The following is a 27,924-nucleotide window of genomic DNA, read 5'->3' on the forward strand; positions in this document are numbered from 1 at the left end:
ACACAGGACACAAAGAGACACCAACCACCAGAGCCAGTCCCTTTATTGTACACAACACCTCTTTATTTACTCTGCCTTCAAGTTGTTTATTCAGTTCAAATCATTGCTACAGAGGCACTTGACAAGTGTTTGCAAAACAAAACAAAAAAGAGATTTTTGCAGGTTGGTTTCCAGCCCCTTCCTCCAGATTCAGAGAGGGGAGGGAAAGAAGAGGGAGGAGGAGGGAACAGCAGTATTCCACAGGCAAATGTATGATGGAGCATTTACAGTCTACGCTTCTTAAGGGCAGACTGAGAGTGACAGGCAACATCAGTGTCAAACCTCAATCAAATGAAAGTTTCTGTCACTGACAGCCAGACCTGGAGAAACCAAGAATAAGCACATCTTGTCTTAAGAGTCAGCGGCTGAACTGAGTTCATTCTGTTGGATATGTCTTTAGTTATCGATCATTCAGACAGCTTCTCTAGACAGGATGTGCCTTCATACAGCACAACTCCCACCACCACTACGGATCAAACCCAAAAAAAAAAAACAAACGGAAAGTAGCCAACCATTGCTCCCACCTTCCCCCATGCCCCCCTAAATACCTAAACATCTTTTAATGGTCAAAGAGCAATCAAAAGAGATGGATCAGTCCCGGACAGGCTCGGGAACTGAGCAGGAAATACAATATGCAAATACAATTGCAACCAAAACATCAAAAGAAACGACAAATGCCCAGGTTATAAATAATGAGGAGATGACCAAACGCTGTCCAATCTTGATGACTATAGTTTTTATATTGTGGCTTTTTTGTTTATAACCAATATCTTTGTGACAGAATGAGACACAGGCCAACTCCCCGCTATATACCACCTACGTATATACACTGAAGCAGAATTTAGAGCAGCAATAAATGTCTTTGAAAACTAAGATGTGACATCTCCTCCGTGTGTAATACCATAAAAGGCCCCATCAAGTTTAATCCTCAGAGAGAGAAAGCTGTTCTAATCCAGGAATTAACAGTGCAGGCCTGAGACTAAAGGGATATAAAAATTCAACTCAATCAGTGGAGAAAGCTTCCCACAAAGTGCAGACAGCCTTCAGTCCCTCATTTTTTCGTGTGCATAGTGTTTGATAAACGGACTAGAATATCCCAGTTATAAGAGGCTTGCTGTAAGGCTAGATGGTTACAAGTGCTTGGATCATAACTACATTGTGGAAGGGATAAGTCACAGAGTCTGAAGCCCGCCCTGTGTCTTTAAATGCTCCGTCTCAGCTGCAATAAGGATTTTTATTTTAAAGCTACATTTATAACGGTCATTAAAAAGGACAATGTCACTCAAATAAAATAACACAAGGAGGAGGAGGAAAAAAATAGAATTGACACCACCAAAAAATAACAACAGTGATAATAAGCTATTGTTTTTCAGTATGAAATCAGTTAGGATATGAAAACCCAGTACAACATCAACAGCGAGTGTGTATAGTACACTGGGCCAGTATAAAAAGGTGGAGGGAGGGGAGAGGAACACCAGCCTGTAGCAGTTAATAAGTAATTAATGTACTGCTGCTGGGAAATAAACCAGTTTTACTATTGAAAAACCCTGACGTGAATCTGACACATTATCTCCTATGAGGGAAGCGTAATGCATCACAGATCAGCTGAGCAGTCAAAGGTCAAGTGGTTAAGGGCCTTCTTCCTTTCACGAGACAGTATTAGCAGCTTATTAACATTGCTTGAATAGACATATCGGTACGGCTGGATGGTGCACATTATGCACCCCTATCAGTAAGCCCCTGCGACCCCTCCACCTCCGCTGACCTATAGAGTGCAGATACACACATCCACACACAAACACATGCGCTTAGGTAGCCATGGGTCTAGTCTAGCAGGGAGGGCTCAGCAGGGCGGATAATGGTGGGCCGGTGAGAAGGAGCACCAGGAGGTCTTCGGCTGCAACGAGGAGAGAAGACATATGGGACAAGGAGTGAGACGTGCTCACAAAGAGACAGCAAGAAACCAAACATCCCCACACAGAATACAGATGAAGGAGAGGACGGAGAGCCCAGGCTGCGTAGAGAATAGGTATGAAGAAATACTAGGTATACAAATGGAAAACTGGAGGGGTGAAAGGACAAAAAATGTCTGTAACTTTTAAAAACAAATGTGTTGGTGGTGAAATACACACTCAAGATAATATCATTAAAAGGAAGTCATACCTGGGTACACCAGGCGGGACGCGGGCTGGCCGGGAGGGGATCTGTGGAGGTGCACTGAAGGGATCCAGGCTGCTGTTGAAGGCATTAACAGGTGGGCCTGGGCGGGAGGGGATCGGGGGCGCGCCAAATGCAGGAGAGGGGTTGAGTGGAGCTCCGAATGCAGGGGAAGGGTTCATTGGTGGTCCTGGTGTGGGGCCCCTGACAGCAGGTGGACGGCTGGGGGGCGGGGCCGATGCAGGAGGTGGCCTGCGCTGAGGGGTTGGGCTGAGACAGACATAACAGAGTTAAACAGACATAATAATGGCCCCTAAATTATTTTGTTCACAGCGGAACTAAAGACAAGTTACTCCTCACCTGGCTTCCTGGATCCAGGTGTCATTTACAGGCGGTGGTACTGGGGTGGAGATGGTGTTGGCGCTGATGTCGCCGATGATGGTTAGAGCCTCCTTGAGCGCGTGATACATACGCAGCATTTCGTCTCTACGCTGGGCCTGGTCAGCTGACTCCTCCATCAGACTGTTCTGGTCTCCGGATGAATAGAGGTAGGCCAGTAGCTCTGAGTGGATGAAATCTTTTGCCTGAATGGAAACATTGATGAACACAGAGGGTTTCTATGAGGATGATGACACATTGTATTGTGGAACAGAGAGTGCTGCATTTGTGTGAGTGTGTGTTTCCCCAAAAGGCATCAAGTGAGCTCACAAGCATAATAAAGCATAGCAAATGTCCAGGGGAAAGTCTGTAAGCATGCATCATAAATTCTGTTAATTAGTGCCTTCAGGTTTATGACCTTGTGTCAACATGAAATATAAACTATATTGCCAAAAGTATTCGCTCATCTGCCTTTACATGCTTAAGAACTTAAGTGACATCCCATTCTTAATCCATAGCGTTTAATATGACGTCGGGCCACCCTTTGCAGCTTCAACTTTTTTGAGAAGGTTTTCCACTGGGTTTAGGAGTATGTTTCTGGGAATTTTTGAACAATCTTCCGGTCACTGGAAGAATGGTCAGACACTGATGTTTGACGCATTTCCCCACAGGGATCAATAAAGTATCTATCTATCTATCTATCTATCTATCTATCTATCTATCTATCTATCTATCTATCTACCTATCTACCTATCTACCTATCTATCTATCTATCTATCTATCTATCTATCGGACCTGGCTCTCATTCATCCCAAAGGTGTTCTATTGGGTTGATGTCAGGACTCTGTGCAGGCCATTCAAGTCCTAGTCTCTTCCATTTTTTTTTATAATACCAGAGTTGACTGTGGAATACTTGTTGCACAGGAGGTATCCTAGAATTCACTGAGCTCATGAGAGAGGCCCATTCTTTCACAAATGTTTGTAGAAGCAGTCTGCATGCCTAGGTGCTTGATTTGTATACACCTGTAGCCATAGAAATGATTGGACCACCTAAATGTAATTATCTGGATGTGCGAGTGAATATTTCTGACAATACAGTGTATGACCAACAAGGCCAAGATACATAAGAAAACGTAACACTATTCTCTACAGTGCAGGAGCTTGTGTGACCTGAACACTATTGTACTGTGAACTGGATAGAGACACTGCTAGCCTTTAGCCTGAGGATTCACTAGTCATTACTTCAGTGCAGTACTGTAGAAGTTAGATGGAACCCACACACCTTCATTTCTTCATTCATATCCACTCCATGCTCTGACTGGATAACTGAGTCAGGGACTGCTCTTTCCTTTCCAGCTCTACATTTCATCTATTACTCACTTGTTTCAGGGCTTTCTGCTGTTTTATTTTTCAAAACATGTTTAGGTGCTATGACAAATGGGGATGTTTTTGCTGTGGAATCTCCTGCAGTAGTTTTTATTTTAATCACTTTACAGAGAACTACTTCTCAGAAATATAGCAATGCAGTAAAGTTCTGGGTAACAATATACTTACTTAAATTAGTCAAATTAGTAATGACTAGCATTCATTCAGATGGCTAAAATTAGTTTAATGTGCTGCCATGTTCAGACTTGTTATGCTTATGCATGTTTTAGCATTTGAAGGCTCACTTGTTTTGAAGCAAACATGGCCACTATACATCATAGCAGCTGCTGCCTGTTGCAAACACAGCCTGACATTTATGAGAGAGTATGGTTTGTGTCTGATGCGTAGAACTTACACTGTTGATCATCAGATGCATGATGGTCTTGGGCACGAGGTCTCGGGTGGATTTGTTGATGATGCCAATGTATGAATCCACCAGGTTTCGGATGGTTTCCACCTGTCGCTCCAGCTGGGGATCCATAGAAAACGTGTCTGCAGGGGCAGCCTCTTCATTCTCCACCTTTTGCAATACACACAAAAACATAAGATAATGCACACATTGGTCATAGTTTCTATTTGTAAAAGTTCTAATAAAGATGATATTACTTCAAAATACATTTTACAGAAATATAAATGAGTTGGATTCACAGCATCTGCCACAGGTTATTTTTTTGACTTTTTACCCATTTAATTTTGTCTCCTAATCCCAACGAGACTACCTTACTGAATCATGTTTGTACTAGTAATATATAAAAACATAATATTACCAGCTTTATCCTTTTAATAAATCCCCACTCACATACCTGGTCTTTCTCTGGGTAAACGCCTGCCCTGAGGAAGGATGCCTTCCAGCTATCCACATCCTCCTGAGAATCACAGGCCAGCTCTATTTGACGAAGATCTTTGTACACGTTCCTGTAAAAATAAACACACACTACTTACTAGAGGTGTACCGTGAGGCAGGGTTAGTGGGACAGTAAGGTCTGCTGAGCCAAAAGCAGCATAGTGAAGGTGGGTCTCTTGTAAGCTATATCACCACAGTAACTGCAAACGGTCAGGAGCAGGTTATGTTCAGTTTAAACCAGCCATAAAAGACGCTGTTCTTTCACTGACCACCTACTTTTATCACCGTTCACGGCCAAACCACTGGACTGAAAGGTACCTGACTGAACCAGGTTCTGTTGATGGAGAGACTGCAGTAATGCTTTTTTAATGATGCACCTTCTGCAGACATTCTGTATGTTAGTAACACCAACAAACCAGCTGTCCGTAAAGAAATGTGTTTTTTTTGGGGGGTCGCACAGGGCATACAATGTTGAAATAAAACAGCCCACAGACCATAAAATTGCAATTTAAAATGTACGTGAACATAATTAAATTAAACTACATTTACCTAAATATGCATATTGAGGTAAGGTAGGTTTTTAGATCTGCAGCACTGGTTTAAATATTAAGAGACATTATGCACTGGACAGTATAATTGATTCAACATTACATCAGTAGGTTTAGTAATTTCATCATGCCTCTCTGGTCTTATTTGCTGCAGCTGCTTTTTTCTTTATTATGATATTCTTCAAATGTCTTCATAATAACCACCTGAATAAAATCTGTGAATTACAAAGACTTTTCTTTAAAAAAAAACACATCAAACACCCACTTTGATGTGTATGTGCATGGATGCAAAAATCACACAAACAATCACAAGGGTCAACAAACAAAAGTGCCCTGACCTCTGTTCTGTATTGAAGATGGCAAAGATATGCTTTGTGGACATGAAGCCTTTCTCAACATCTCTGAGCTTCAGGTTATCCAAGGGCAGCATGTACTTCTTCTCTTTTTCCTGGTATGGGGAAGAGAAAAGAAAGGATTTCACAGCTGGCACAAACACCTTAAAAAATGAACAGACAAACCTGTAAAACACAACTGAGAGGATTCACTGTTGTGATGTGAATAACAGTATTTTTTTATCTTTAGATGTAGAAATAGCATTAAAGAAATGATTTTAGTTTGATCCTTATGCATCAGGAATCATGTGGGAAGTGAAACACAAGCTGCTAAGGATTTTTGAAAGCTAGCGAGTATTTTTTTTCCTCTGAAAGTTCTTTACAGCCAGATTGGCAGTCAATGGCTCCCTCCAAACAGGAAGATGGTGCTGCTGATAGATAGCTGGGTGAAGCACAGGATTTAAATACAAACATTTTGTTTTGTCACACAAATGTTATCTACAAAAAGATGGAATCCATTTCCTCTGTGTGGACGACCACCAGGCGAGTGAGATGGAGAAACGCATGACGAGGAGTGGAGGGAGAAAAGGAGGAACATGAGGGAGTTCTAGGGGGATGGGGTGCCAGCTTTCACTGTTGAGCAGAGACATCTGGAAGCATTTACGTCTGTACTAACACAGAGAGCGGTGCAGGCCCAACAGTTACATCACTCGCAGCTCCGCACAATCCCCCCGCCCTCACCACACATGCACACACAGAAAGGGCTAAATCCTTAACTGCATGCGTAAAGGCAAGCAAACATACATGAGACTGAATGGACTAAACAAACATTAAGTGAACTTTGGGTGAGTGCATCAATTTGTACATATGTGAACATCGCAAACACTGCATGTGGTTTCATGTAGACAAGCGCCTATACACAATCGCCCCCTCCCCTCTGGCCCCCGTAACCCAGTACGATTTCCTGCAAATTCCAAAGTCAGATCCCGGCTGGAACATTTCAGCCCGCCTGCCACGTCAGTTTGCCTCCACCATCCTACCTCTCTCAGTCTTCCTCTTTGCTTATTCGCAATAGGTCCACCAGCGTGAAAATGCACCATTTCGGCTGGTGTTAGGGCAAACTGAGGCTACTGGTGTGGAGTTTGTTTCCAGGGATGATTTGTAGCTTTTAGAGGTATTTTTTGGTGGAAGAATGAAAGATAAAACAAAGGCCTGAAGAAGAGCAAGTGGTGAGTAAGGCAACTGCAATCTTATTTAGAGACACAGAATTTCTCTTCGGTTTAATCAGTAACTTCAGTTAAATGAACTTGCTCCTTTTCACTCCACTGCAGTGTAATAAATGTTTCTGTCCGAGACCTTATACAGGTCACTGTGTGGACTTATATGTATATACGTTGATTTAGCTCTGATGGATTAGTGTTACAATTATCTTATTAATAACAGAATAAATTCCTGCAATTGGGACAAATATAATTCATTTTCACATACTGACTGTTTTCATATTGTTACAATGAGGTAATGTTTGCTCTATCTGTCCTGTGTCCTTCAGTCCTGGGGTAGCGACCTGCAGTTGCAATGACCTCCGGGTCCTTCCTCCCATCAGAGTCTTGCACACCACCCCCACCGCGTCTGCCCAGTGTTCAGACTACCTGTTCATCAGGCTACAGCTGAACAGTAGTCTGCACATTGGTTAGACTAGGCTGGGACACACACATCCTGCCACTGTGGGTAATGTGACCAAAGCTCCGCAGCCAGAGACATTGTCCTCTCACCTCCTCATCTTTGTACCAGGACAGGGACTCAGCCGTCAGGACAAACCAGTACTCCTTGGAGCCTCCTTTCATGATGCTGATGTTGATGGTTAGCCAGCCTTTCCTGATGACCTACATGGTGAGAAAAAAAATGTGGCAGGGAGAGAGGGGCACCAGGAGGATGGAGGAAAAACAGCTTTATTAGACAGGTTCATACACTGGTGAAATGTGGACACCTTGGCTTCACATAACTCTTTCTGAATTGTGACTGATACTAGTAAAAACTCATGGACTTACCTGTAAGTTCATAATAAGTTTAATTGTGTTATTGTCCAAATATTAATCATTGTGTGTTGTGTTAAGTTATTGAGTCTAATAAAACTACAAGGTAAAACCAGCATGGAGTGACCAAAGGACATTAATATATGCTGTGAGTAACAAAGTAAACATATGTTAGAAGGTTTAGTAAAGAACGTTGTTAGGCCACATTTTCCTTCACTCAACAGAAAAGCATTAAACCAACAAACAAAACCAGATGGTATCCAGAACATGCTCGTCTTGACACACAAAGAACAAGGGTCGGCAGTGGTATGTTAATGTTAATGGGTCAGTAAAAGCTAGACTTTACGGAGTTAGTTAAAACAACAGGGTTACGGGTTTAACTGGTCATCATCTGATTACCAAGGGAAGAGGTAGAATAAAGAGAAATTCACAGTAAGAGAGATTAAACTCAGAGGTGAGACAAAAATCTAACCAGCAAAGTGAAAATCTAAAGTGGAGAGATGTAGAGGGTAAAATATGTTAGAGGGAATCAATCTGAGGAAAATAAGCCATGCATTTTGGATGAGCCTTCATAACTCCTGTCTTTCTATTTTCTTGCTTGCACTCCTATGCATTTCAAGTGCTTCCTTATACTACGATAAGCTATGAGAAAATTTTACTTTGGACCCCCTTTTCCCTCCAAATAAAGACTGGAGTGAGTGATAGGAGGACATGTTTCAATCGATCAAGTAGAGCAAGAAACACAGGAGCTAACAGGTAGTTTGCCTTGGCGAGTAATACACTTTTCAGTGACAGAAACATCTCCTGTATTAAAGTCAGTAGGAAATATTGTGTTCTCTTGTCAGTTTGGTTACGAGATATAAGAGTGGTAGTAGAAAACAAACCGTTTAAAACATTCAGATGTTTGAGATGCAATGATTATTTGAAGCAAAGGTATTCAATGATTACAGTAACATGCTCATTGGAATGTGTTTTGATAGTACGGAGAAAAGAAAATCAAAAGGGCGACAAGAACTCTGATTGAATTACATCCTGAAACCATGATCAGTCACCTTATCAGACAATTTGGTTGAGCTCTGAAAGCAGGAATAACACACTGGTGTGTTTAGTAGGACGGAGTTTGGAAATCATTGTAATTGTGTTGTTGATTTATTCACTCCCCACCAACTCTTCGTTTTGTTTCTAGTGATGTTTGATTCTCACAAGGCAAACTTCGGAGTCACCATGCATGAGGCAGCAGCAGAGGTATAAACCTGAGGACAGCAGAAGTGATGCTTCCACTGCCACTGGTGGAGGATATCCACCTTTTCTCTTTTTCTTTGGTCCTTTATAGAGAGAACACAGCAATGCCAAGTGCCAAAAAATAAAATGTTCTAAAGAAAATGTTAGTAGAGACCAAAATATCCAATTAATGACAATTACTGTCTTATTAAAGTCAGAAATCGCAAGAGCAAAATTGCTGGGTGTTACTGTCCAAATTACTGGAATTGTGTGCCGATACTGCAGTTGTAATCGATCTGACTTTGGTCAGTCTGAAGACTCTACCTTTTCCTCGTAGGCCTCTCCTAGTACACGAAGCTGCAGAGGGGTAGAATAACTCATTATAGGATAGATAAGGTTATCAACTCCTTCATTTAGGGGAGCCATTTAGGGGAACCATAGCTCTTGGTCTTGGGCACCCTAACTGTATTTGCTGACCCGTTTGTGATGGCCTCAGTTCTGCTGCTTGGCCTACCCCTGCTGCCCCTGGCAGGGCGTGGTTTAAATCTTTGGGGTACTTACCAGAATCTCACCCTGCAGTAATAGGAAGGGGAAGGGAATCAAAGCAAGAAGGAGGGGGAGGGCAGTATAAAATCAAAGCCAAAATAAATGAAAGCAAGGAAGCAAAGATGAAGGATGAATGAGAGGAGAGAGAGAAGAGTGACAGGTTGATGAAAGGAAGAATGAAGAAAGAAGAGAGGGTAAGAAAAAGGGTTGAAATAAGAGATGGTAAAAAGAGGAAACAGAAAATCCACAAAGCAACCAGAGAAAGACAGGCAAAGAGAGAGGAGGGAGGGAGGGAGAAAGAGCGAGAGAGAGGGAGAGAGAGAGAGCAAGAGAATTACATGCAATTAGAATTACTTCAGGTATACCACAATTGGGTTATGTCATATTTGTAGCTCAGTTGATAGGTGCAATGTCCATGCACATTCAGAACTCTAAGTAAAAAAAAATGCTGTGAGTTAATAGGATGGTGAAACAATCAACAAATTCAATGATTAATTGTTGCTTTGCTTTGGAACAACATGCCTGGGTCACATGCAATTAATAAAAGCTGTGGAGAAAAAATGCTCGGGAAGTGGGGTTGTTGTATTTAGGTTCACTAAGACAGCTCTCTCTTCCTAAAACTGCCATCTCCAAAGCTCATTAGCAGTATTATACTATATTATATATAGTATTAAAGTATATAGTATTATATATAAAAACACTGAAGTCCACCAGGAATAAAACAGAACAGGAGAGGTACCAGCTTCACAACATGGACGACCAGCTACTATATGGGGACTGGAAAAGGCAGACTGGATACAGTCAGTAGTTTAAATGATGCACACGAGAGCATCATTAACAGTTAGACAAGTCGGGATAGATTAATGGCAAAGGTCTAAATCGTTGCTCAGGTTCATAAGGTTGATTAATAGGCTGGTAATAGGAGTCAATGAAAATGGAGAAAAGGTCAGAGCTGAGGGATCAAACATACCTGGTTGGGTATGGCTCTCTTCTTGTTTGCAGCTGTGTTCCTCTGCTGAGCACTGCGGTTACACAAGATGGACAGATAAATAAATATCAACGTTACCAAACAACCTGTTTATATACACATCTTATTTAAAATAAAAAAAAATACTACCTGTTTAGTTTTAGGTGTGTGTGGCTCTATTGTTTCTGTGTGGTCATGGCTATTTGTATGTCACTAACACATACATGAATATTTGTATGAATTTGGCCAAATGGAGGTTCACAGGATCTCATACACACTACAAAACCCCCCCCATACTTTCTGCTTGCCCACCTGTTGTTGCCGTACCCTGGGGAGCTACCATCATCCAGCCTTCTGTAGTCAAGACTGAAAGTGACGTCATGAAAATCGTTAAAGAGCCCTTGCTGACCTCTGACACATCAACCCACTTGCCATGCAGAGGGTGAGCATAATCCTTCATACACGCTCACACGGGGGCTTGCTTTGTTACTTGGTCAATGACACAACCCACAGAGAGGAGAGGAGCTCCACTCAGTTACATGTTACTGTAACCTCTAGATGGGTTCAACCACAAACTCTAAACAGCTTAGATAAATCCAAAAAACACAAAATGCTTTGTAGTGTGCAAAAGCTGCTACAGGTAAATGTAAAACAGCATTGCTCTCCATAGTACAAATGGAACTTTTAAGAGCATCAAACGGTCTGAGGCAAACGAGAAAATGCTTTTGTCAAGCAACCAAGCATACTTGACAGACTTTGTTTGGATGGGTAGCTGCATGCAGGGGATAACTAATGTGACCTTAATCACTGTAGCATCAACCTCTCCGAAGAGACACATGCTCTAATGTGGCCGGATTACTATTTGGCATGCTACAGTTTACGACGTGTGTGTAATTATAAGCAAAACTATGAGCCAGTCGCAGTGAAGTTGGGGCTTGTATGTTAATTTCAGGAAGTTACAGGATTATAGATCTCTACTTTGTAAGTCTGTGGAGCCACAGGCACAGACGAAGGCAACATGAACTTCATTGAGACTGCAGTGCCTGTGCTGAGAATTTACAGCAACAAGCTGGAAGTGGGCTGGAAATTGTGGAAGGAGGGCAGATACATACTTGGCAAAGCCTATGAAGTCCTCGTGGTTGGTGTTGATGTAGGAAAGCTCAATGTCAATCAGCAGCAGAACCTTGGAGGCAGAAAATTCTGATTAAGATGGAAATGTTTCAGCTAATCACCGCTTGCAAGTCTACTGTATGTTGAGTGAACACAAAACACATCAGCAAAACGACTTGACTTCTTTTATAGAGGGAATGCTGCTAAATTTTAAATTATTAAGCATAAATTAAGCATTTCAGATAAGAATCGTAGCAGACCACCCTTTGTTTTCCCTTGATTTAACAACGTCCTAAAAGCAGAACCAGCAGAACTTACTTATTTGTCTTACAACATGTCTACAAAATTAGGAGTGACCAGCACTCACTTCGCATGTGAGAGGGAGAGGGAGAGGGGGAGAGGGAGGGAGGGAGGGAGAGAGAGTCTTTGTCATTAACATCCCAGCATCTCACCTGGTCCTTGGTTTTCCCTTCCCTTTCTCTGACATGGGTGGTGACAATCCTCTCAGTCTCTTCTCTCAGTCTGGGGTAGGAGTTGAGCTAAAGAAACCAACATGACACATAACTGCAGCGCTGAGCTAAGACATGTGCTTACATGTGAGCTTGAGCTTTTTAAGACTTACCAATAAGTATCAGAGAGAAACAGGAGTGAAAAGTGAGAGTAAGTAGGAAACAAAGAAAAGGGAAAGAGATAGTCAAGTGACATTTTCAGTGTCACACATCTCTCGGCAATCATAACCCAACCCCCCACCCCCAGCACACACACACACACACACACACACACACACACACACACACACACCCTTTACAGGGTGGACACCTATTGACCATCAGCCAGGGAAGACTTTATTGAAGAATCAATGTTGGATGATTGCTGTTGCCTGCATCTTACAGTTGTTTTTAAGACAAGAGATAAACTGTATAAATTTCAAGACATTCTAATTAAAAGTGTCATCTCTAGCTGATAGCATAGTTTGGACAGTAATTATTAGTGGAGACTGGATGAGAAAGGACAGACTGGGAAAGGCAGAAAAAAAACAAAAGACAGCAGAAGGATGTCTGAGTATTTGTTTTCTTGATAAGCAGTGCCTTCCTCTGTCCACAAGATGGTGGTGGAGCACAGTTGCTATGGAAATGCTCCATTTAGGCTTTTGCTGTGCCCACAGAGCCCACGGGCTATTAGTGTCATCTCACCCGTTTGGAAGGCATTTGGGCAGGGAGACAGAGGAAGTAATGTGGAGGTGGGGAAAAACGGTTTTAATAAATTGATGCTGAGGTCAGACAGCATGTGAGGGCAGGCTGGTGGAAATTTTAAGTTGCGCTTAAAATTTCATGTGATTTGTAGATCAATGCTCAGCGTGGATGATATGGCACCTTTCAGAAAGGTGAAGGAATGTGACGAACATGTATGAGGCAGTGGGCACAGAGTGGCAATGGAGGGTTGAGGCAGGTTTCACTGGGGTAAAAACAGATTTATGTTTATGAAATCCCTCCTCTTTTCATGCCATTAACAGCATGTGTGTCCCCCGGTTACCTTAACGGCACATTTCATGACGAGTGCAGTGAGCTCAGAAACCACAAGGTCCACACATTTGAGGCTGGGCTCTTTGAGTTTGAGGATCTGCTTTTTGACAATCGCCTCGAAAGCCAGGTCAGGGGTGAAGAGCCCCGTTCTGGGTTTTGCATTGTGTTGTTTTGTTGTAGTGGAAGAAAGACAGGGAGAGGCAGAAATTCAAGAAAGAGGAAAAATAGACAGACAGGAAGGAAAAAGAGAAGTTTTTTTGTTAGTCATTTCTAGTTACAGAGAGATTTAACAAGCTGCGAAGGACAAGCCACAGGTTTTCACATCCTCTTTATCTAGCCAGCCCTGACTAAACTTGGTCAATGGGACAGGCATCGACATCACATCAACTTGATGCCCCTTAACAGACCATCTCAGGTTAAGCTGGCTATATGTGCTGAGCTGTGAGATCTGCAGCTTGTCCACAAGAGTCCTGAAAACTCTCATATCCACAACACCACATCACCTGTCACAACACTCCACAACACGACAGCACTGCCTGCACACAGAGCTTGCGGGGCTGGGCTGGCCCAAGGGCAAACTGTACAGAACTTTTTAAAAGCTAACTCATCACTACAGACCTTTTCAGATGTTTGAGAGCTATGCTTGGCTAATGGTTCTGTGCCAGCGTACCCTTAGCCGCCCCACTGTTGGCCCCCCTGCCCTGTGTCTTGGCTGGGTCGGGAGATGCTGGACACCTGCAGTACCTTGTTGGTGCACTGCCTGACTGTGTTGATGAGCTCCTGAATGACCAGATCGATACATTTGAGACAGGGCGTTTTCAGTTTAACGATCTGCTTTTTCACGATGGCCTCAAACGCCAGGTCTGGAGTGAACAGCCCCGTTCTGAGGATGCACAAAGAGACAGAGGCACAGCGGCAGACAGATGGGACAGTTAATGGACACATAGGCAAAAAAACAAGGATGAAGACATGATGGGACAAAAATGAAAATGAAAGTAAGTCAACCCAGACAAGAGAAGACAAGATAATATGCCATAATGGCGTATTAAAGCACACAACTACAAAATGAGGACACAATGAGGAATGACACAATTATGGTAGACCAGTATACATTTTACACAAACAAATGCTTAACATAACTGAGTTAGCAGACGGACACAATAACAGAGAAGGTGGTAGATTGGCAGAGAGATAAAAGGGCCGCAAACAGTGGGGGAAGGTAACAAAGAGCATAAATATGATAAATATAAAACACTTTGAGAACACCAGTTTGCATGGGTACTTGTAGTCTGTGATGCCAAGGATAGATAATTAACATGTGAATCACTGTAGAATAGAACCTTTGATGAAGAGGGTAAGACAAAGCATGTGGCTACATGTTAAACAGCCAAGATTAGGCTCTGTAGTAAATATTTAGGGAAAGTAGTTCATTTTGGCTGCACTCCACTTGCCTGACACCATGGACATTCTTGATTGCATGGCTGATTTCCCGCCTTAGCTCCTTCTCATCAAACACAATCTGGAAAACAAAGGAGACAAAACAAACAGAATCAAAAAAAGAAACTCTGTGAGCTCCCTGATCAAAACAAAACCCTGCGTCCGACTACATTTTATAGCACTCACTGTGATGCAATACTAACCTTGACTAGTTCAAAGGGGAAGCGTTCATGGAAGATGCGGTTGATCTTGGCACCACCTGAAAGCTCATTGGTGTCTACCTGGTCTCCAGAGCCCTCGATGCATTTTTCAAAGTCCACACCAAACTGCTGCACCATCCTGATCAAGCACAAAGCACAAGTAACTTTGTGAATAATGTGCCTGGTTGATATACAAATTCCATTTCATATTTCTTTTTGGCAGATCTTTGCCATCTGGGATCAATTAGCTAGATGTTTATCCATCCATAAAGCAAGGGATTTCCAAGTGTGTCCTTCTGTCTGTCACTTTTCTTGACAACCATTCATCTGATTGACTTTACATCAGCAACTTAGTTGTTAGTAGTTCCACAGCATTTGGGATGTCTTTGTGTATTGACTGTGTCCAGGGGAATGTGAATAGACAACCATAATGGTAAAGTACATTTTCCTGATAATATCAGATTTTACACATTTTGCAAATACAATTTCTATTGCTATAAGCATGAATTTGATACAAAGTATTGGGCACTGACTGCAACAAAGCCTTGGTCTTGCGTGTCGGGTCATCTGGACGGAAGTTCTTGTACTCCTCCACCTCTTTCTCCAAGGACAGGAGCTGACTCTGCAGCTTACTGCGCAGTCCAGGCAGAGTGTCTCTGATATGGTTGGTCAGTTGCTATAAACAGACAGAGGTAGTGCTACATCAACAGCATGCTACGGGGAAGAGTATGATTAAGCATTTGGAAAAGAAGGTAGACCTGGTTAAGTGTCTTTTGTAGATGCGGTGTTCCCATACGCTCTGCAAAATGTCTGTAGGCAGGGTGGGACAGGAAGAACTTTCTTTCTGCAGCCAGAGCAGCACGAATGTCCTTCCTTCCATCAATGTCTTTTTGACTGCGGTTCACCACTCCAATGTAACCTAACAACACAGACACAAGTTAACACTAAATTCTGAAAACATTCACAGACAATAATATTGTATTCTCACCTCTACGCAGTGGAAGCAGTTTATTTTCCAGGATGTCTTTTGCATCTGTCCCTTCGTCCATCAGGTCCAGTTTTGTTATAACACCAATGGTACGTAGACCTTTATATAATGAGTGCAAATGCATTAATTTAAACACAATTATTATTAAGTGTCTTACAGAATAATACAGAGGCTGAGGACTAATGCCCAGAAAAATTATTTACTAGCGTTATTATCAGTGTCTCTTGACCTCTTCCTGGCAGAGGCTCCTGATGCTCAGAAGACTTGGCAGACACAGAAATACTGACATCACAGCAGAAGCAGAAATGAGAGGTGATGGGTACATTGACTGCTGAGCTACAAGAAAGCTATATCCTACCCTGTGGGTCCACCTCCTTGGCGATTTTCAGAGCATCTGAGTTAGCCAGATCCATATTGGCAGGGGTGACTGCAAGAATCAGACAGCTCTCCTTGGTGATGAACTGCATCAGCATGTCTCTGATCTGGTGCTCAATGTCTGGTGGCTGATCTCCAACAGCAACTTTAGTCATTCCCGGGAGGTCGATGAGGGTCAGGTTCAGCACTGAGTCACAGATAAAGGGATGAAGGTTCAAGAAATAAAACTAAATATGCGTGTGTGTAATAAACTGTATCAGCTTTGTTAAAGGTTTCCTAATTGCAAAATGCAATAGCATTTACAAAATGAAATCCAAACATAACCCTCTGAACATCAAACAGTTTCTAGGCATATAACAGTTGTGCAGTATAACACAGTGATAAAGACTGGACTCAATATGGACATTTTGTCATATGATTTCTGACTTCATATTTAAAACCTTTATTTAACCAGGAGAGACTCGTTGAGATTAAAAATCTCAATGAAACACACATATATATATATATATAAATATAAATATAAATATAGATATGGGGAAATAATAGATATTAAAGGGATTTTAGTAGCACAAAGTGTTTGTGAATGCATTTTCAAAATTACCCATTACCATTTGGGGAGTAGACCCTCAGGTTAATTGGGATGGGAGAGATGCCTTTGTTGGAGCCTGTTATCCTGTCGGTCTCAGCCTCAATTTCTGCTCGTACTTCCTCAAAATCCACAAACTTCTTCCCTTTGCAGTGCAGGAATTCAGCATATTCTGCATGCAGGGGCAGAGAGAGAATACAAAGAGGGAGAGATGAGTGAAACAGAAACAGCAGGGAAGAGTAAAGGAGAATATTCAATTAAAGTGATGAAAGTAGCAAATAGCAGACAGTGCGCCTAGCTTGAGGCACCATGACAGAGGCCATATTCAGGGCAGCGATGAAAGGGGATTGGGATGCATCTGTGCACAGGACTGGCATACTCACCTGCTTTATTGTTGACCAGCTGCAAAATGAGAGGTCTGCGAGTAACAATGCCTGACCCACGTGGTAGAAAATCCCTGAGAAAGAGCAACGGAGACAAATAAACATCAAGCATTTGAGTAAAAGAAAGATCACGTAGAAAGCAGCTCAGGACAGATAGAAAACAACAGACAGGGACACCACAGAATGTTCAATTATTCATTACATTCAATGTCCATTTCCTCGCAGCGTGGCCTCTGGTAAATTGATGGGCAGTGGGGAATTTCATGCCTCTAACTTGTCTCACAACAAATCAAATGTGACAAAGTCATTTTCTCTCATTATTGGAGCTTTAGAGATCAATTTATGCACTTATTAACTAAATTCACAAATGTTACGTCTGCAGTATTTTACAGTACACTTCAGAAATATAATAAACTTTATGCAGAACAGACTGTACTCATAATGAATTATGAATTAAATCTTGACACATTGAATGGTGTGATAGCTACAGACTAAGAGCTGCTTATATAAAGACACCCAAATGTGCAGGGGTATTAACGATGAGAAATGAATAGCGTGTGTCAGTCTGAACTGTAGATGCCTATCCAATATGCATATGCATATTGCTCTCACCATTTTGCATTGTGTGACGCCGGTAAACAAACAGCAAAAGCAGGCCTACAGGAAATGATAAGCGTGTTCTTATGGTTGGTCTGTTTGTTCTTCTTAAAGTGACAGGGCACCTGAGGAATGTTTAACCACACGGCCAACACTGCTTAGTCAGCCTACAGATGAGGCACTTCCACCCAGACTTCTGCCCTCCCCATGTCTCTATGCTGCTCTACAAACATTCTACATCTGGTGGTAATCACCACCCCAGTACTAGAACAATTCTAACAGAGCTAGCGTGCTAGCGTTAGTGTGTTACTAAGCCACATTATTTTTTTTTTCTCCTACAGCCTGAAGGATTGCTGACTTCAGACTGGAAGAAATGTGGCATCCACAGGACAAGAGAAGAGAGGGGAGCTCCCATACTACGGTACATAATGCTGTTGTCTGTAGACTGTAGTCAAACAGAGATGAACATTCTGGATGTTTCCTACATCAGCAAAAATCCACAGGTCTATGGTTCAGCAGTGCTGCAGTGTCATGCACATAATGTGGAGCATACAGGCATTTGTCCACATGGTAGACAGTATAGAAATCCCTGGGTGAGGGTTAGAGGCAAGAGAGGATCAAAACAAATCCACTTTAAGGTGTGGGGACTTGGAACTGTTGGAACAGATTGGTGGGAAAACACTGTGCATAGATTGCATCAAGAAAGACCTCTTGGATGTACTGATGTTTTAGGTCTCTAACAACCAACAGGTCACTGTCAGGCAATATCCAAACTAAAAAACACAACAAACACACTCCATCAAGACAAGTGTAGCCTGTTAGCAATGTTTTATAGTCTCCAAAAAGAATTGAAAGTGCCACTAGACATCCAATTGGCAATTGATTGTGATAGCTAGATAAAATGGCAGAATTCAATAAGAAGTTATCACAACAGCAACATCGTCCTAGACTTAGCAAAAGCTGTACGTTTTGAAAGTAAAACAAATGGTTGTTCAGTGGTTACCGGTACATACCAGCTCACTGATCCAACAAGTGGCCACTGATAAAAGGTTTGACATTAATAAACTTCAGTGCCAATAATAACCAATTGAAAACAAGAAAACATACAGTAGACACAGAATTTCCCAAGTCTTTGAAGGCAGAGCAGAACAATCAGCAGTGCCATGCTGAAAAAGAAGCAAGAGGCCAGGGTTTCATTATTGATGCGCTGTAAATGATAGACGAAGCTGAGCAGATTGTGTATCATTTCATGCATTATGCATGGCCAAGCAAAGAGCATCAGTCTGTGTGCATCCCTTCCTCCAACACAAGAGAAAGCAAAATCAAGAGAGAGTAGGGCAGGGAGAGAAAGAGATCCAACTCCCCTCCCCCTGCCTTCCTGCTCCTACAGACTCTCCCTCTCCACAAACGGGCAGAGCAACTCTGAGGAACTGTAGCCCACAGCTGATCCTGCTTTTCCTAGTGTCCATAAAGGCCCGGCAGGGCTCACTTTCAAACATGGAAGTCACTGTGTGAAATAGTGAGGTCATAGTGGGCTCTCATGGGTAGACACGGAACACCAAAAAATGTGTTTGTGGTTTGGTGGGACTTATTCCATGAGTCTCTGGAGTGGCAAAGAACATATAATTATGGCTACCCACATTCCCACACAACAGTGTGTCACTGTGGGTACCAAACTAACTTGCTTAGTGGAAAGTCCCTTCAATTCCGGGTTCTCACTTGTCAGTACTTCAAAGATGTCCACTGCATCCATGCTCATGGACGCCTCTGCTAAAATTCATTCATAGATCCTCGGCATCAGACCAGACTGAATGCTGCTACAAATAAAGTTGGCAAACGTAATGGAATTAGTGAAAAGCTTCCATGTTTAATCTTAATGGAGAACAACCTTAAACAACTCTTTCAATCTCTTGTATATATGAACTTATAGGTCTTAGCTTCCAGCACTGTAAAAGCTCTTGGTTTGTCTACAGGCTTTGGCCACAGATCTGATAACAACCTCCACCCAGGCCAGCTTGCATTTCGAGATATGAGGCTTTTACAGCCAGCTAGATCAATACAATTAAAACACAGCAAAGCAGCACACAAACATGGAGGCAAGACAGTGATTACCATGTTTAAACAGAATAGAAATAATAAACCATTAATCTATTAAAAAAAATTGTAAAAATGAAACTGACACATTCAGACAAAAAACATTTGTATACCTCAAGAACTGAACAGTTTTATTTGCTTTTTTTCCTGGTTATTTCTTTCCAGCTATCATGTTTTGATTTATGTTTTGAGCATATGTTTTGTTATCAATAACACTCGTTAAACAGATTTAAGTTTTATAGTGTATTGGTGTATACTTAAACAAAGAAAACCTGACAGCAACAGAAAGAAACATGCAGAAATAGTGGACATTGAGCCACACTGATGTCTGCCCAGCAAAATGTTTGGTCCACAGGCAGTCAGAATGTCAGAAGCCCAGATCATAGGCAGGTGAACAATCTCACACCAACATGGCCTGAGTGCCTTGAAAAACACAACTCATAACTGAATAAGTAACTGCACAGCAAATATAGCCCAGCCATACTTCCCCTTCTCCATCAAGGCTAGAACCAGATGAACATCAGATATGTTTATTATGACGGCAGATCCTTTGTCAGTTAAAGAGTGAAGCAACATGTCAGATCACGACATCAGCATGATGTTCAGGTGGGTTAAAAGAAAAGGAAAAAAACAAAGAGCATTTACACTGTCTGAAAAGTGTCTCCTCACACTAAGAGATTCTGTTTCTATTGTTCTAATTGCTGCAGAAAGTAAAGTGGGATTACTTTCATCCCAAGGGACACGGCAAGGAAGCCAACCTGTCATACACAACATGCACCTCTGCAAAGAAAAGGATCTCCCCCACAGGGGAAAATTACACAGCAACAATTATGGAGAGTAACACAAGTGCTGTGCTTGTGTTTACAATCTGCTGTCACCACAGAGAATTTGCAAATAAATTATTACACAAAACACTAAGTTTTGCATAACACATGACTGGAAAGCTTGGTATGTATTGGCAACTGGGCACAAACAATCTCTTAAATCAACACTGAGTCATGCGAGTACCTGTTGCTATAGTGATGTGCAGCACCTCCCAAGTGCTTCCAGGTTGAAGTTAAGACTTGACCTTGTAGAATCAAGGTCTGTTCCACTTTGACATAAAAGCCAAGGTCACCACAAAATGTCTTACAATAACTGAAGCTGATGTTCGGTAAGTGCTCTCATAGTACAAATACTCATGCGAATTAATGTGCACTGAGTGGTGGTCTAATCTGTAAGTATGTTCTCGCCTGAGCACTTATAACATTTTTCTGCCTGTGTGTTTGTAACCAAAGGCCTGTGTGCTTACCATGTTAATATTCAATGTGCTTCCCCTACTTTGCTGCCTGGGCTGCATGTATATGTGTATGTGTAATTGCAGTCTGGGTTGGGTGCCTCTCAATGGACTAAAAACCTGCTAAACAAGCTGCTTTAGTGCAACCTTGTATTGTTTCTTTATCTGCAGGGTGATCTCATCCACTGCTGATGTGGGAGAGGACAACAGGACCAGCCTGTTGAGAAGCAACTTAGCTCAAACCCTCATATCTCAAAGAATGAAGGATTGTCGAGACCATTTCCTATGTCTAAACTTTAACCAAATAATGTAAGAAAAGGGGAAGATCGTAGTGGGAAGTTGTGTCTGAACATCTAAGCTTACTGAGAAAATGTCAGCATTTTAATGAGACACTGTGTGAGGTCAAAAAGTAATGCAGTATGAAGAAAAAAACACATTTGTGAAAAACTCAGCTGCAAATACAAAATACACATGCCTGAGGAAAAGACACTCCTCTCTACCTACACTGCTTTACCCTATGCATATTTATACTCCTACCTGAAAAAAAGAAGTTGTGTGCTAATCAAACAAACACTTTTGTGTTTCAATTCCATTGAGAGCTCACATAGGTGAGCACATGTGTGACATCACATAAGTGACATAATTTCTGTTCTGGTCAATGCAAATCCTGTAGGACCTTTTGAGGTGTGGCTCGGAATTATAAACCGAGGGACAGATCTCGTTCAGAAATGGATGGACTGCAAAAGAAGATCAGACAAATTTTAAATCTGCCATGATCAAATGTCAGGGTATAACCATGGATTCACTGACAAAATGTTTGAAATGTCAAATTAGAGGAACAGAGTAAACAACACTGAAACCTTCATACAGAATATCTTCATCATTTATATGCATCTCTAAGATTAGCCTGCAGCTTTGCCACCTTCAGAACGTGTCACAGCTGTTGAAACTGCAGCTACTTTGTATTTTCAAGACTGGCTTACGACAAGTGCGTAACTTATGAGTGGCGTTACGTACCGGTACAGTAACTGCCGTTAGCTTAGCTTCATGTCAAATGACATTTTTTTCATGTAGCATTCAACTATTCTCCAACCACAAGTTTGAGAATACAACACAATGCAAAAACTAAACTGCGAGGCAACTACTACAGTTAGCTAACCATTATCACTTACCTGCCAACAAAATTCTCCAAGACCGAGCTTTTACCAGCGCTCTGTCCTCCGACCACAGCAATCTGAGGAAGATCCAAATTGCAACTCTGGCCGATGGAGCTAAAAGCGTCTTGAAGCTTGTTGATCAGGGGAATCAGGTCTTCCATGCCCCGGTTCCCCATGGCTTCCTTAGCTCAGAGAGCCCCTTCAATACAACGCAAACCAGAGGCTGCCGCTAGCCGCGCTAACTAGCTAAGTAAGGTTAGCCTAACAGCAAGGTGCTCTCGGATTGCTCTGAAGTATTGTGTTCCGCCGCTTCAAACAGCACGGGTTTTTATTTTCTCCTTGAATACTTGAGTGTTTACCGGTAGTGCAATTCACGCTAATATCATTTCAGGTTCCTATATGCGTATTAACTTATTACTCAGTCAGCCGAAACGGACGGAAAACTCACAAAACAAAACTTCCTCTACACAAACACCATCCGGTCTGTGAAGGCGACATCCGATCGAAACCGGCGCGTATAGACCGCCTCTTGTCCGCAAAGCCAGTCAGTCTATTGGCTGACTCTGCTGTCTCTCCACCTAGGCGGGCTATGATTGGATATATGAAAGGCGTGTTCTTCATGGGCAACAAATAACTGAATGCGAGTTGGTCACCACGGCTGTCAATATTAGGGCGTTCAAGTCACATGGTCACTGAAACATGGCTGCTTCCACAGAGTGTGGGTCTCATACGAGCACCTTAGAAAACAACATGTCCATAAAGAAAGCTCTGTCTGCAGCCTCTCCTCTCACTCTGCGAATTGTTGCTGAATGCCCGGTGACGAAGGCAAGAGCTTGTGATCTAATACTGCCTCACTCCGCCGTCAGTACCCCGGTTTTCATGCCTGTCGGTACTCAGGGGACTCTCAAGGGAATCACTGTGGATCAGCTGGAGGGTCTTGGATGTCAGATTTGCCTTGGAAACACATACCACCTCGGCATGAGGCCGGTGAGTGATTTCACATTATTATACATTCTATTTGGTATAAGCCATTGGACTTAACAAACACATAACACCTTCCATTTGAACTCTGCTGCATTACAGGGGCCTGATTTAATTGATAGGGCCAATGGTTTACATGGGTTCATGAACTGGAAGAGAAATCTTTTAACTGTGAGTGTGGCTTCACTGGCAGATTTATCCACAAAAGGACATCAGGTAGCTGGTGAACTGTGTCTGAGTCTCGTTTCCTTTCCCCCTGCTTACAGGACAGTGGAGGGTTTCAGATGGTGTCACTTGTTGAACTGTCAGAGGTCACAGAGGAAGGGGTCAAATTCAAGTCTCCATATGATGGCAAAGAGATCCTGCTGAGTCCTGAGAAGTCCATCAGCATACAGAACAGTCTGGGTCAGCATGGATTAAAACAGTGTGAGTTGCTGTAAAGTAAGAACAGCTTGAACTTTCTCTGACTTCTTCCAGGGTCAGACATCATGATGCAGCTGGATGATGTGGTGAGCAGTACCGTGACAGGTCCACGGGTGGAGGAGGCCATGCACAGATCCATTCGATGGCTGGACCGCTGCATAGCAGCCAATAAAAATCCAGACAAACAGAACCTTTTTGCTATCATCCAAGGAGGACTGAATGCAGAGCTGCGAAAGGCCTGTCTAGATGGTAAGAAACCTGCTCTTATTTCAGGCTAGACTATCAGCACCTGGTAAAAACACGCTGAATTACTGTATCATGTTTGGAGACAGTCTAAAGATTCAAAGACTGAAGATAAGGAGTCAGACTTCTCTTCTTGTAGAAATGACTCAACGTGATGTTCCTGGTTTTGCCATCGGAGGCCTGAGTGGAGGAGAGGAGAAGGATGACTTCTGGCGGATGGTCACGCTGAGCACTGACCACCTGCCCCGAGGAAAGCCTCGCTACCTCATGGGTGTTGGGTATGTTTCTATGTTAAGACAGACTCAGTCAGTCAAGACTCAGTAGTTAGATTGAAGTGCATGCTTTTCTTTTTACAGCAAGAAAAAAACGTTTTTATTCTCTAAAAAGTACGGTGGCACTGAAGGTCAAAAAACAATGGCATTTCACACAACACAACACAGTGTCTACACTTCCATGAAGCTTCACAAACCGTCATTTCTAGACTGGCCCGCGAAACAACCAATCACATCAGTCTATTTTAGCAAGGGTTCTGTCCAATCAAGACATGTTTACCCTACCCTTTCTGTTTTCTGAAATGCTGTCGTGTTTTGACCTTCAGGGCCACCGTAAAAAAGGCATGTTTAGTTCTCTCCTCTGTAGCCATGGCTGTGCTGACAATCTGAAATCAGCCTGCAGACTGAAAATATGACATTAGTGAAAAATGCTTGGCGTTCAGAGGGTTAAAATAAATGTGTGTGATCCACGTTGTGTAGGTATGCTGTGGATTTGGTGGTGTGCGTCGCTCTGGGCTGTGATATGTTTGACTGTGTCTTCCCAACCCGCACTGCGGTAAGCTCTCTTTATCTTAACGTACAAGACACCAGACTGATTCCAGAGCTTCTGACTGCCATGCTTCCTCTCCCTCAGAGGTTTGGCTCTGCTTTGGTGCCTTGGGGATCTCTACAGGTCAAACATAAGCAGTATGCAAAAGACTTCCAGCCCATTGACCCAGACTGCCAGTGTCCTACCTGCAAAAGGTAAATTGAGTGCAAATACCTTTTTAACATTTTCTTCATTTTGACAGAAATGGAAGACTATACGTTCGTTTTAGTGCCTCATTTATACAAGCTGGACCACAGACTGCCTTGATTTAGCATATTTGTCAGCGCTCGATATTCATTTCTGATTTATTTATGCTCAAGAAATTCAGTCTCAGTAAAAATATCCAAACAAGACTTGCAGCTACTTCAAGTAATTACTTTTGTAACCTTATGGGAGAGGTGGAGGAAGGTGTGCAAATGATTTATGTTTATTTTGTGTTTCAGACATAGTCGGGCTTACCTGCATGCTCTCTTTAAGAATGACACTGCAGCCATGCATCACATCACCATACACAACATTGCCTACCAGGTCAGTAATAACAAAAACTCTGTTTTTATGTAAATAACTTGGTAAATTGTAGAATTTTCAGATCAATTTTCCTCCAGGAAAAAAAACAACACTTTGTGCATGTTTTAAATAAGTAAAAATGTGTATCAGTAAATATAATCCTGATGGGGTGCTTTCGTGTTTGAGTTTCCATAACAAAATATTCAGAAAGTAGACTTCAGAATCGTATTTCACACATATGATGATATATCAGTACATTCATTAGGGCCTTCATTGGGGCCTGTGTAATATGTTTAAAGTCTAATTTCTTCAACAGAAATATGACAGAAAAACAAAAGTGCAGCATGTGATTTTGGCCAATAAATCCTCTAATACCCTCTGTACTCCATCACCAAAACCACACTTCTGACAGATATGCCCCAAACGATCAGCACACATACTGTGCCATCATGTACGTACTGGAAAAAGTCTGCTGACTGTATACGTTCTAAAGGTGCACAGCAGGAGACGGCTTCCCGCAGGAGATCAATAGTAATCACATAATTTTTTTTTCTTTTTATTCATCAAATGATTTTCTTTGCAGCTCAACCTGATGCGCTCTGTGAGACAGAGCATTGTGGAAGGCCGCTTCCCTGACTTCATACGGGCGTTCATGAAGCGAATGTTCCCCTCTCGTGACCAGTATCCCAGTTGGGCTGTGGATGCTTTAGCTTCTGTCAACGTGACGCTGGAATAGAACCTTCAAAAGGGACACTGACTGACAGATTTTATATCTTTTTAAATTACTCCTTTTATCTATGATTGTTTTCTACTCTTCTTTTTATATTTGTATGAAGCATTGCTGGCAAGGAGGAGAGGAGCTTTTGATGTGACTGGATGAAGACTGATTGTCTTAAGCAACAACGCAGTGGCTGTAAATTGATCTCAGAGTACACATTATGATCATTTTCAGACTGAATGGGGTTTAAATGAGGTTTGGAATACATAAACTGTCTCCTCTGTTATGCTTGGATACTTTTTGTTGTTACCATGGCTACACCGTTAGGCCCACCCACCTGAAATATAATGTTTTGGCATCCTGTCGGCCTCTGTCATTTAATTATAGTGTGTATTTCAGACACTGTATTTGTGCCAATGCATTTTTTTCTACTGCGGCGTGTTAACCTGCACCCTGCTCTCCAACGATTTGTACAGAGATCTTACTACGGATTGTGTGTTTGCACCACAGTGACCACCAGAGGGCGAAAAGGATACAATCACAACAAAGACTGACAGGCTAATGATATGCTATGGAAGTTTCCTAATAGAGTTTCAAAGTAAAAAATATCATACAATTATACTTAGATGAGGCATTTGACAAGTGCACAAATATCTATTTATATCAAATCTATTTTGAGATCCACTGATCTGTCAGTTTAACAGTTAATAATCCTTTTGATCCTCTCACTGAGGGTTTTGTTTGCAGCTCACATAGGTGCTTGTTTATCAGGCCTTCGCTTTGTGGGTGATTAATATTAATCCATGACTGTTAATTTGAATAACACCTGTTGTCTGTGGCTTTGAGTCAACAGTCCTCTTAAGCACCACATTTGAATTTCATTAGCCTTTGTGTTTCTACCAGAGGCTCTAGATTAAACCTGTGACATGAATGTCAGGCAAATGAAGATATAGAACGCACAAGTGTGCTCCATTAAGAATGGTGTGCTTGCTGCATAATGAAAAGTGCTTAATTACAAGTGTTTATTAATTAGCTGGGTGAAATATGAATAATGGCAAAGAAGGAACCTGGTTGGGAATACATTAACCTGTAGGATTATGTGTGTTCTTTATATCTTATCCTGCATCTGTGTATTTTGATTATATTCAGCATAACAGAGCAACGACCCTCTTGGCAAACCATGGACAATCGTGTCTGAAAATGAATATACATGAACACAAGCCTTGGACTAAATGAACTGCATAATATGTTCTATCCTCAGCTCCATATGCTTACTTAAACTATAACCTACAATATAAAAAAAACCCAGTTACAATAAGAAAAACAAGGGTTACATCTTGTCATGCAGGAATTATATGGTGCGTGGTTAAAGATTCACGACTAAGATGCGAAAAGGTCTCCACACTAGACATTTCTGGGAATCACGTGTGTATATGTGACAGTTTTATTGTCATTCTGCATAGAGCAGGCGTCTGTTACGCTCACAGCGCAGAGCAGATGTTGGAGGAGAAGGCATATGGTCTCTTGTTATAGATTTTTTCTTTTGTCATTGTAAAAGTCTATACCCGCAAACTGTTCCCCACACGTTTGTTTTCGTTACACATTTACAGTCCATGTGGAGCTCAGGCAGGGAGGATGCTGGTGTTCAGAGAGGCAACCAGTTGCTCTTCAGCTGTCACAGGAAAAGTGGAGCCTCCCCTTGTTCGCACCGACGGATGAGCATCCTCGACCTGTTGCCTCGGTGTGACGGAAAGCAGAGCTGCATTTTAAAGGGAGCCCACAAAAGAAAGTTGATTTTTCTATTTAGGAAGGAAGTCAAACGCTGTGCCATGAGGCGTATCAATGAGTCCGATATTAATTTTGAATAGCAGAAGGAAGAAGAGCGGAGTTGGTTTTGGATTCGACCACCTCCTCTGTGTGGAGATTCGGTTTGCGGTGGTTTTTGTCTCTGTCTCTGGGTTTTGAGGAGATGACC

At 42.1% G+C, this 27,924-nt stretch overlaps 2 protein-coding genes and 1 long non-coding RNA gene across 9 annotated transcripts; 2 read left to right on the forward strand and 1 right to left on the reverse strand.

Moving 5' to 3' along the window:
- Positions 1–25: 25 nt before the first annotated feature.
- On the reverse strand, positions 26–22,710 carry dnm2a (dynamin 2a). Of its 7 annotated transcripts, none has more exons than XM_028413019.1 (22): positions 22,232–22,709; positions 17,093–17,166; positions 16,732–16,881; positions 16,107–16,310; positions 15,749–15,847; positions 15,519–15,679; positions 15,294–15,436; positions 14,764–14,899; positions 14,575–14,642; positions 13,868–14,006; positions 12,053–12,139; positions 11,603–11,673; positions 10,803–10,856; positions 10,494–10,545; positions 9,302–9,334; positions 7,496–7,606; positions 5,730–5,839; positions 4,803–4,914; positions 4,355–4,519; positions 2,557–2,780; positions 2,203–2,466; positions 26–1,936 (listed from the first exon to the last, which is right to left on the reverse strand). In XM_028413019.1, exons 1-22 carry the CDS (start codon positions 22,390–22,392, stop codon positions 1,864–1,866), a joined length of 2,691 nt encoding a protein of 896 aa, XP_028268820.1. In that variant the 5' UTR covers positions 22,393–22,709; the 3' UTR covers positions 26–1,863. The 7 variants fall into 7 exon arrangements, with proteins under 7 accessions (XP_028268820.1, XP_028268821.1, XP_028268825.1 ...); XM_028413020.1 differs by lacking the exon at positions 9,302–9,334 and adding an exon at positions 9,539–9,550; XM_028413024.1 differs by lacking the exons at positions 9,302–9,334; positions 10,803–10,856; positions 13,868–14,006 and adding exons at positions 9,539–9,550; positions 13,134–13,272 and having other exon boundaries at positions 22,232–22,710.
- Positions 6,684–7,868, forward strand: LOC114440579 (uncharacterized). Its single transcript, XR_003671152.1, has 2 exons — positions 6,684–6,952; positions 7,273–7,868. It is a non-coding gene; the product is annotated as an uncharacterized LOC114440579 (long non-coding RNA).
- A 187-nt stretch (positions 22,711–22,897) lies between the features above and the next one.
- Positions 22,898–26,296, forward strand: qtrt1 (queuine tRNA-ribosyltransferase 1). The gene is made up of 9 exons (XM_028413048.1): positions 22,898–23,203; positions 23,300–23,368; positions 23,464–23,602; positions 23,675–23,869; positions 24,003–24,141; positions 24,616–24,691; positions 24,770–24,879; positions 25,168–25,252; positions 25,815–26,296. The coding sequence occupies exons 1-9, from the start codon at positions 22,916–22,918 to the stop codon at positions 25,965–25,967; spliced, it is 1,254 nt and encodes a 417-aa protein (XP_028268849.1). The 5' UTR covers positions 22,898–22,915; the 3' UTR covers positions 25,968–26,296.
- The last annotated feature ends 1,628 nt before the right edge of the window (positions 26,297–27,924 follow it).

This window comes from Parambassis ranga, chromosome 8 (assembly GCF_900634625.1).
Source record: "Parambassis ranga chromosome 8, fParRan2.1, whole genome shotgun sequence".
In the NCBI taxonomy this organism is placed as follows: domain Eukaryota; kingdom Metazoa; phylum Chordata; class Actinopteri; family Ambassidae; genus Parambassis; species Parambassis ranga.